This window comes from Triticum aestivum, chromosome 7D, assembly GCF_018294505.1.
Source record: "Triticum aestivum cultivar Chinese Spring chromosome 7D, IWGSC CS RefSeq v2.1, whole genome shotgun sequence".
Lineage (NCBI taxonomy): Eukaryota > Viridiplantae > Streptophyta > Magnoliopsida > Poales > Poaceae > Triticum > Triticum aestivum.
The window spans coordinates 51481707-51492820 of NC_057814.1; the positions used below are offsets into that span (position 1 = coordinate 51481707).

General features: G+C 44.2%; 1 protein-coding gene across 1 annotated transcript; it reads right to left on the reverse strand.

Moving 5' to 3' along the window:
• Positions 1 to 414: 414 nt before the first annotated feature.
• Positions 415 to 6453, reverse strand: LOC123165545 (ATP-dependent 6-phosphofructokinase 5, chloroplastic). The gene is made up of 14 exons (XM_044583214.1): positions 6249 to 6453; positions 4919 to 5251; positions 4725 to 4806; positions 4120 to 4193; positions 3803 to 3914; positions 3175 to 3270; positions 2993 to 3094; positions 2813 to 2887; positions 2068 to 2208; positions 1866 to 1982; positions 1674 to 1778; positions 1507 to 1587; positions 1090 to 1218; positions 415 to 965 (listed from the first exon to the last, which is right to left on the reverse strand). Exons 2-14 carry the CDS (start codon positions 5224 to 5226, stop codon positions 798 to 800), a joined length of 1590 nt encoding a protein of 529 aa, XP_044439149.1. The 5' UTR covers positions 5227 to 5251; positions 6249 to 6453; the 3' UTR covers positions 415 to 797.
• Between the last annotated feature and the right edge of the window lie 4661 nt (positions 6454 to 11114).

The window sequence follows — 11114 nt, forward strand, 5'->3', positions numbered from 1 at the left end:
ACCCAGTTTCTCCCAGGATCTTGACAATCCTAACTGCTTACATCCTAACCAGCTAGGATTGTAAAAAAAATGGATTCAAGATTCTGGGAGAAGCTGGGGGAGGCCCGCTTCTCAAAATTCTGGAAGAATTGGCCAAAAGAACTGGGTTTGAGTGACTTTAGCCCACTAATTTAGGTCAAATGTTCAAAGTGAGAGAAAAAAAAGGCAAAAGCACGCAGACTTCCATGTTATCAGCGTTCCAGTGACAAAAACACCAGCAGTGAACCACTGAAACTGTCGAAATCGAAAAATTTCACAACGGAAAATTGTACCGCTGAAACATATTACTCCCTCTGTTCCAAAATAAAAGTCGCGGTTTTAGTTCAAAAACTAAAACCGCGACATTTACTTTGGAACGGAGGAAGCATAAATGACTGGATTTGAACTAAAACCGCGACACTTATTAAGGAACGGAGGGAGTATAAATGACTGAACGGGTTATACAAGGCAAAAACTACATTGGATACACAAACGGAAAATTGAACATCTAAATACCGACTGAACTGGTCACACAAAAATCAAAAGGTGGACAGGTTAAAGGGGGGAAACTGAACTGGCTGAGCAAGGAAAAAATATATGGGGTTACACAACGCAAAAGTTGAACTGAACTGATTGCACAAGCAAAAACTGCACAGCACTCAGATTCTCTAGTACTTAACAGTGAACAACTTAACTGAATACACAAAGAGTGCAGGGGGCAAAAACTTGACACCGAAATTCCGCAGCACTTATCATTCAAGTTCTGTAGCAGCAGGTGGTCAGCGGAAGTCCGGCTGGCCTGTGGACGTGAGGCAACGGTGCCACATCCTGCCTTTGTTGTTCACACGCTTCGGTGCTGTGATGACTTGCGTGACCGGAAGGTACACATAGTGAGTGTTGCAGATGCAGGAAGTGATGCCACTGAACCCAGCAAATGCTCCATGGACCTGCACCGGACAGCATCACAAAATTCTCATGAGCAGGGTGTGGATAACATGGGTGAACTGTGTGTCTACAGTTTGAGAAGATTAATTAAACTGCAAAGGCGTGCAGGAAACTGATTTAACTTACGGCATTTTGTCCAAGCACGGTGCACAGAATCGCATCGGATGCATTGGCACGACAAGCCCGGACCATGTACGTCGGGTCAATGTATTTTATATCAGCATGGACACCGATGCCCTTGAAATGCGTCTTGATCTGGAGAGTGTAATCAGTGTCACTAAATAGTAACAGTAACCAGTATCACTAAATGCTGTCCATTGATGACTTCTAGAATGGAACAGAGAAACGGGAGGATGGGAGTATGGGGACACTCGGTTTCAGCAACCTCATATAAGCAGCTAGAAAAGCTAGTACGGTAAGACGAATAAGGCTAGACCAAGTTCAATGTCACCATAACCATTTAACTTTCTACTGTATCAAAGGACAGCACGTACATTATAAGATCGACCTTTCCAAGGTAAAGAGATTTTATCATATACAAACCTTTTGTTGCATGTGAACACCAATGTCGCTAAGTATTGCATTTCCTGATGCATCAGTTGCGCCTGAGTTTTGCAGTAACTCCTGAAAACAAAAGGTAAAACAGAAGCTAGTCAATGGTATATGGAACGGAAAAAGGCAAAGGCTAAAACCACTGTGAGCTCACTAACTTGTCCTGCAGCTTCAGCAACACAAACCACACAGAATCCCTTGTTCTTAATTAACTGCTCGAGGTGCTGTAAAACACCATATTCTCCATCGAGCGCGAATGAGACCTTTTCATACAGTATAAGATTCTATTGGTACATCATCCATGAGAAGAAATGGTACGTTTCAATACAAATAGTGCAGTGTTTACGAACCTCTGGTATTAAGCAGACATCAACCTGCCCACTTGAAAGAGAAGCATGCATTGCAATGAAACCACTGCTTCTTCCCATTAATTTTACCAAGCCGATACCATGGTACGCACTTCGTGCCTAATGACATGATGTTTTAATAATATTATAGTATGGCTTAGAGAGAGAGAGAGAGAGAGAGAGAGAGAGAGAGTCAGCAGTCTACCTCTATATAGGCAGAGTTAATGGCCCGTTGAGCTTCTTCCACAGCGGTATCAAAACCAAATGTTTTGTCCATTAAAGGTATATCATTGTCAATGGTCTTTGGAACTGCTACAACGGAAACCTTGAGCTTTCTTTTACGGCACTGCAAGTGTTTGGGGAAGGGGAATTAATAGGTATTGTGCACGAACAAAATATATATAACGTTCAAGATGATGAATCTTGAAAGCAAGATGAAACAAGATGGACGGTAGGGGTTTCTGCATCCGTGCATCTTCACCTATCTGGCTTCGAACATAAGCGAGGTTCCATTTAATTCTCAAAGATTCATGGGCTAATGTAATATTTGGATGAAGGACTGACAAGAAATGACCTCCTTTAGTATGATTATCATATATGCCAGGAAACAGAGGAATGACCTCATCTTCAAGAACATCCCTCCTACAATTCATAACTTGGGTTCCAATCTTTGTGATGACCTGATTCTGATGACCCACAGGACCAAGCAGAAGCATCTCCAGAGACTCAAGTTATGTATTCAACAGAATCTCTAATCCCATGCTTACAACCTTATCTCCTCTCAGCTTGTAACTACCCTATGTAAATACTATTCATACTAATCCCCTAATTATTGAACTTCTGTACTAACCATACTAACTTTCTAATATATAAAAATCATAGTAGGATGTTTTCCAACTGCTTCGGGGTAAAAAGGAAAGGACTGACAAGAAATATAAAGATATAAGAACCTCATCATGGATAGCATTTGCTCCTGCATGGGTACCATTTCCACCAAGTACAAAAAGCATATCAATTCTTCTGGCCTAAAAACCAGATAATCATTAATCATTTTCTGAAAAAACTATTATTATTAAAAAGTATAGGAATAACCAATACAGAATAAAATTGTTGTAATTCAGATAGCTTACCTGTATACTATCTACAATTTCACTAGTTTTAGGTCCTCCACGGGAAACTCCTAGAAAACTTCCACCAGCAAGATTAATATTCTCCACTAGATTACGTGAAAGCTGGATGGTGTTACCAAAATGAAATCTGAGAACCTAATAAGCAGTAACTGTTTTGCTGATTTATGAGAGGAGCTTCTTACTGGCATTTCTTTTAGACCTTTTTCAAAAAATCCACGAAAGCCAAATGGAATTCCAACAATATTCTTAACCCCATATGTCTCTAGGGTGAATACTACCTGCACATGGAAATACACGTCATATACTCAACATTAACCAAAAATTTGCACTCGAGTCTATTATATCATTTGCATGCCAGAATACTGGATAGGGTAAATGCTCCGTTCGAAAGCATCAACAAAACCACAAAACATATCTACGAAAAACTGCATGGACTGATAAAAAGGCTGCACGGATATTTCAAATGATAACGCCAACATTTCTGTTTGAGGATCAGGGGACACATAAAAGTACTGTATCAATATCATGCACTGATGAAATTTGCCCCCACTTTTATATTTGCAGTTTACATTAGACAAATGCATGTGTGTGTAACACCATGTGCATGAAATTCAATTTGTTGATTTTTTATGATAGCTAATTGGAGAAATCATAGGATAAGCAGAGCTTCATAGCCCCAATGATAATTTTCAGAGCTGATTAATCTTACTTAAGTTGAAGTTCGCAATGAGTACCATGGGCATGTACCAAAATTTAGGTAGACATGCCAGCAAAACAAAATTTGTTTGAACAATGCTAAAAGAAAGGGACCTGTCTGATGACATCATTCAAACCAGGGCAGAGACCTCCACAAGTAACTATAGCAGCTTTTACTTCATTTGGCTCATAGTATATATCCTTACGAGGCCCTGCACGATGCACCCTGCATAAAGCTATTTGTCACTGCCTGACTCTTTAAGATTCTCAAGAGTTAAATCTAACAAACAAGTAGCAGTTCCGCAATTGTAGAAAACAAAAGGGCAGAAGTTGATGTGGCATAACACATAGCATGTGAAGAAAGATGGCATCCTTGTGGCACTGAAAGAAATAGTACTCATATTGTGAATTTATCCTAGAAGATATCATACCATTGCTCCACCCAGGTACAGTCAGGATCAATGCACTCTGCTCCAGCAGAAGTAGGCGACGAATACTTTATCACCTAAAGTAGCATTGCTATGTTAAGTTCACAGCATAGTGGGAACAAAAATAAAGCTGCCTTTTGCGAGCTACATGCGTCTTTTAGGTGCTAATAAATGCAGTGGTGCCGTGCATCATAGAAGTCAGCTGCTGAGAAAGCATATCACAACATTTATGACTACTCCATTACAAATAGATGTTTAAAGTACATGCAGCAAGCAATTTGAACTTTCATGACTAAGATACAAAGAAGTAATTAAATTCACTATATGACAATAGCAGTAGTAGATTTTCCATACAGAATATTTACATAATAATACTCATTGTAACTTTAAATAGCATATTATTATAAAAGTTAACATCAAAGTGTGCAATGATGCTTGCCAATTGCCAATGTCTAAAAGACTACAACAACATATCTTCATATCTTCTGTACAGGAGTAGTAAACGATCTCAGCCAGCTTAATGATGACTCTAACACTGTGAAATGTTAAATTTTAAATTAACATCTGAGTCTTCCGGTATCATGCTAAATTTTCGTAAGAGTACTAACCTTCATAAGCGCCCGGTCATCATTGTTCACGTAACCATTCCACATATCCATAGGTGTACTATCTTCATCACCAGTAGGAGTTCTACCAGAGTGATAACAGATAGCATTGGATAAGAAATGCTGCATAGTTATTAGCTTACAGGAAGGCTGGCTAATTAATTCAAAGATGACAAAGAAGAGAGGGCGCACAAAACCTCTGTTTCATGAGTGAGAATGTAGTTGGCCTTGGTTTCAAGTCATATATATCTGTAATACGTGGCAGATTAAAACGATTATCCCAGTCTTCTTGAAACTTCTGCTTCCAAGATGGATCATTAAAATCTAATTCCACTTTCGTGGAAGTAGCTTCAACACGCAGTGAAGTGGGCTTTTTTGTCTTCCTGCTTTTGCATTCTTTGGCATTTGAACGAGTAGATCCATGTAAAAACAGATCTCTAGTTGAGTGTAGCCACTGCTGCTGTGTGTTACAGAAACCACCGCTTGTTTTTACAGCAGCAGCCATCCAAGAAGACGTCGTCAGACAAGATCTGCAGAGGAAATTCTAGTTACTGTCTTTGCACTTCAAACGGTGAACAAAAAAGTTAAATAAACCGAACAGTTAGCTGAAGAAGACTTCCCATCTAATGCCTTAAAACATGTGCTAACAAACAAGGAAAGGGATGATACACAGAATAAGCGAAGCACAGTGGCTGTACAGTTCAAGAACAGAGTCAAGCTCGATCAGTGGTAATTTCTTGGTGTGGTGTGATATGAGAACCAAACTCAGGCATTCCAGGAAGCTGAGCTGTCCAGTAAGTGATCATGATTTCGGCATTTCATTTGCGAAATCATGACCACCACCAAAAAACAACCCCCCTGCAGCAGAGCATCACAAGTTCAGGGATGTGCCCACCTATGTGACCACTGCTCATCAGCAAACTTGTCGAATCAAAACACCGAAACAGCACAGAGTGGCAGACATTCTCTGCCTGTCCTAATCGTACGCAGCGGTGCCGGTACAGTAATCTAACTTACTCCTATGTGCTTTGGAATTACTCAATCAGGAAATTAATGGATCCAGCGCCGGCAGATACAGTGAAAAAAATCAGTGTGGGTTTGTGCCTCGAACGAAGGTAGGTGGAAAAGCACCCGGATGCTGAATGCGGCAGATCGTCAAAGCGCCACCGGAACATAAGTTAGCTTACGGCCCTAGCTGAGTTTTCTAGATTGAAATCCTTGCTAGTAGTCTTCAGAAGCGAATAAATCTGAACTGACCAAAACCAGACCCCCAATCCTCATATCCCAGCCGCTGGCATCCACCTACCGCGCGCGGCCTGCAATCGATCGAGCGGGTGAGCAAGCACGGCCGGGGTCGGGAATCTGAGCAGGGAGGCGCCGAAGCGGCGAAGCCTACCGCCAGGCGCCGCTACTGAGAGGCGGCACCGCAGCGCAGCAGACGGTGGATTGGAGCGTACGGACTCAGCAATGCGGCAGTAGAGGGGGCAGGGGGGAGGGGTGGGGGTTGGGGGAGGAGACGACACGCACCTGCCCTGCTCCGATTCCGTGGAAATGGCGAGACGGGGAGAGGAAGCTACCGGCGGCGTGCTCTCCGCCCCCTTCACGGCTGGTAGATTTGGTGGCTCGCTCGGCGTCGGCTCGGGCGCGGCGGAAGCGATGGGCAGGGCAGTGACGGGAGTACAACCACCCCACTAGTCAACCAATCATTGAAAATTAGCTTTGTGAGAATATCCAATGTGCATACGTTTTTTGCCTTTTTTTTGGAAAAGGAAAGCGTCCGTAATCGGCCGACGGATTGGGGATTTCCCTCTCTTAAAAATCAGAGTTTGTTTTCACTCGATAGTACAGAGGGAGTATATATACAACATAATTGGTTTGGTGCAAAAAATTGGCACCAATTTTTGGCATTGTGTCAAAAATTGGCTACTACTACTTGATTGGTTACCAAGTTGTCTTGCCTATCTCACATAAAGTTGTCAATAGTTGGCAAGTCTTAGTATTGACAGTATTTGGCAGCAAATCAGTCATGCTCATATATATACTAGTTAAAAAGAACGTGAGGTTCTTATTTCACCTTCTTTCTACCACCTCTTCGTCCAACCTTTTATGATAATTAATCACCTTAATTAAATTCCTTTTAAACCGATTTTACTTTATTTTACTTGCCAAAACTTCTCATCAAAATATAAGATAAATCACGGGCTGGATTTGATAAACATTTATTTGTCCCATTATATCTCTACTATTTAAAAAAGAATGTAATGTTTCTATTTCACCGTTCTTCCCACCACCCCTTCGTCCAACCTTCCATGTATATGATAATCAATCATCTTAATTTACTTACCTTCTGAATCAATTTCACTTTGATTTACTTACCAAACTTCTAATCAAAATATAAGGTAATTCAGGATCAAAATTTGATAAACATTTATTTACACAACCGCATTATTATTGAGAGGTAATCACAAGCTAACGTAATATAATATTTATACTCCGTTGCAACGCACGGGCATTGTTCTAGTACTTATAAAAAGAACATAAGGTTCTCGTTTCACCTTTCCTTCGTCCAACTTCTCTATGTATGTCCCCCCTTTCTTCTTCTTTTCCTTTTTTCCCTTCCATTTTTGATTTTTCTCCCATCGACTTTCCTTAAAATTGGCTCAACTATTTCACAAGAACAAAAAAAAATAGTTTCTTTGGTAAGTCATTCAGTTCTTACCAAAATAAAGTGATTAACAATAAGATAACATGTAAATCATGGTGAATTCGTACAAAAATTTGCTAAATAAATTCTTACCAAATAAGTGCTTAACAAAAAGATGGCAGGCAAATCATATTGATTGCGTACAAAACTTGCTAAATAAGTGCTTACAATAAGATGGTAGGTAAATCATGGTGAATGAGTACAAACTTACTAAGTTTTTCTGCACACCGACATAATAATAGACGTGCATTCACAGACTAATCTACTAGAATGTCTATGCTCCCGTTGAAATGATGGAGATATGCCCTAGAGGCAATCATGTATGATGATATTTCCTATGTGTTTATGAATAAAGATAGTCCTTGGACATTATCAATGATGTAATCAGCAAGTACGTGACTTGTTTGTGGGACTATGCAGTGTATGACTACTGTCCTAAAAGGTCCCTAGTCGAAAGGGCTGTGTGGACGCGCAGCCAACTAGACTAGCATATGACACGGTCGATGACTTGGTCTCACTAGCCATGGAGCATTGGATGCTAACCGGATAATATGGACTCGGAAGGATCTGGTCGGATTCGACGTAGTCGGATCCGAGTCGAGATAAGGTCCGAGTCGGGCAGACCCAACTATGAGACGCAGCGATATGTCATCTGTGAGTCTCTAGTACAACATACGTTCTATGTCATAAGACCTGAGTTGGCGCATGTACTCGAGATGGTGACAGACCTGCTTTGGGCCGACCAAACGCTACTCCGTGACTGGGTAGTTACAAAGGCAGGTTTCAGGCTTGTCCAGACCCATGCTGCGAGACATGGTCGAGCAAGATGGGATTTCCCCCTCCGATCAGGAGAGATATACTCTGGGCCCCTCGTGTGATCCGACCAAGATAAGCATGGCCATGCGACAAGGATTATGAGATAATCCAGTTTGTGGTCGGCATCACTGGAACGAGAAAGAGGTCGGGCTAGCACAAGGATGACAGATTCGCCTTGAGCCCGACAACATATATCGTGTGGCAAAGGGAATGGAAGTGTGATGTACAAGTTCGCCTAACCAGCTTCATTGTCTACTTGGTGGTTAGCACGCCTTGCTAGAGGCCGCTACCTGCCGAGCAGGTTGGAGGTGATCCGACCTGCGACCAAGCCGACTTGAACCTAAAGGGTCGCTCGCTTAAGGGAAGGAACCTGTGAGGCCGGATCAGACTCCACGAGTCAGATGTGATCCTACTTGGACTCGGATCCTGGCCGAACAGATTTTGGGCTTTAGGGTCCGTGCGAGGCCCAAGTGTTGAGCCCGTGACGGACGCCTATATAAAGTGGAGGTGCGGCACACTCAAGAGGTTGATCGCTTCGGCGTTGTCACTAGGGTTTGCATGTGTTGCGAATAGCCACCTCCACTCGACGCCGACTCTATGATCGGACCTAGCAGTCCGCCGCACGGTGTTCCTCCTGCACGCGCGGATACCGTTATTGGCGGTGCACCTGCGCCGCTCCAGCGAACTTGTACGTGGGATCAGACGACCGGCTGTTCGAGGGTGATCGGACGAGGAGGAGACGATCCCCGCAGATGTGCTGCCCCAACTCTTCTTCCGCCGCACGGCACTGCGCGTCTAGTGGTAACGATCTGTGATCCATCTCCCGTAGCATGTTCCTGGTTGTTCCGCGCGTAGGAAAATTTTAATTTGCAGTCGACGCACCCTACCATAGAACCCAATCGTGGTATCAGAGCCTCTGCTATAGGATTGGGATTCAGATCATATGCATATTAGATATGTGGAGACGGCAGATGAGATCTGTTGTTGTTTGTGAAATCGGCTATGTGCACGGTTGATGAGATCAATTGCACATGGGGATTGAAGTGGCTATGTTTTCTGTCAATCGGGATCGATGAGGTCGTGACACAACCTACCCCTACCGGTCGGTTATCCGCCATCGGGGTTAACAATGAAACGTAAATCCGAATCGGATTCACGATGATCGATAAGATCGGTCAGATCAGAAAATTCAGCGTGAACGGAGTTCAGATATGATCTGTGATTTTCGAAAACGTCGGGCGCTGCCCGCACCCGCGAGGGACAGCTGTGTGCGTAGCGCCTTGTATTTCGTACACGATCACTCAAACCGGTAGAATGCGATTCTATGCATAACTTTATTTTGCAGGGTTTGATGTGAATAGTATGGCTCATGTGTATGTGATGCATGTGTGTAAATTATACATGGCCTACGTGTCATGTTTGTCAGCCGGCAGGAGCCAAAGTGCTGTCATTATAATGTATAACGACCTGTGTGTCGACTTGCGATTCTCTGTAAAATTCATTACTAGTTGTAGTAGTTGGATAATAGAGATCAGGTTGATGGCTTGGCGTCCCTGCGTGACAAACAAGATGGAGTTCCTAGATGATCATCGGAGTCGGAGCCGACCTGGAAGAACATCCATGAAGGAGCCATACTATTTCACAATATGTGTTTAGTTGTGATTGTTATGCTTCTTGTTTTCTATGCATGTTAGAATGGTAGAAAGATCCCTCGTTAATATCAAGCAATTTGCCATTCCCGATGTTGCACCTTCGCACGTCAAGTACGTCTAGTAGTGGGCTCATAAAATTGGGGTGCTGCTAGGTGTCCTTGAACTGAAGGGTTCGCGTCGGACACGGACATGCACTGCATTAGGTTTGTTGGGAATCGTAGCATAATTTTAAAATTTTCCTACGTTCACCAAGATGCATCTATGGAGTCTACTAGCAACGAGGGGAAAGGAGTGCATCTACATACCCTTGTAGATCGCGAGCGGAAGCGTTCCAATGAACGTGGATGACGGAGTCGTACTCGCCGTGATCCAAATCACCGATGACCGAGTGCCGAACGGACGGCACCTCCGCGTTCAACACACGTACGGTGCAGCAACGTCTCCTCCTTCTTGATCCAGCAAGGGGGAAGGAGAGGTTGATGGAGATCCAGCAGCACGACGGCGTGGTGGTGGATGTAGCGGGTCTCCGGCAGGGCTTCGCCAAGCTTCTGCGAGAGAGAGAGAGGTGTTGCAGGGGAGGAGGGAGGCGCCCAAGGCTGTGTATTGCTGTCCTCCCTCCCCCCCTTTATATAGGCCCCCTTGGGAGGGGGGGCCGGCCAAAACCCATCTAGGGTTGGGGGCGGCGGCCAAGGGGTGGAAGGGGTGCCTTGCCCCCCAAGGCAAGGGGAAAGTCCCCCCACCCTAGGGTTCCCAACCCTAGGCGCATGGGGGGAGGCCCAGGGGGGCGCCCAGCCCACTAGGGGCTGGTTCCCTTCCACTTTCAGCCCATGGGGCCCTCCGGGATAGGTGGCCCCACCCGGTGGACCCCCGGGACCCTTCCGGTGGTCCCGGTACAATACCGGTAACCCCCGAAACTTTCCCGGTGGCCGAAACTTGCCTTCCTATATATAATTCTTCACCTCCGGACCATTTCGGAACCTCTCGTGACGTCCGGGATCTCATCCGGGACTCCGAACAACTTTCGGGTTTCCGCATACATATATCTCTACAACCCTAGCGTCACCGAACCTTAAGTGTGTAGACCCTACGGGTTCGGGAGACATGCAGACATGACCGAGACGCCTCTCCGGTCAATAACCAACAGCGGGATCTGGATACCCATGTTGGCTCCCACATGTTCCACGATGATCTCATCGGATGAACCACGGTGTCGAGGATTCA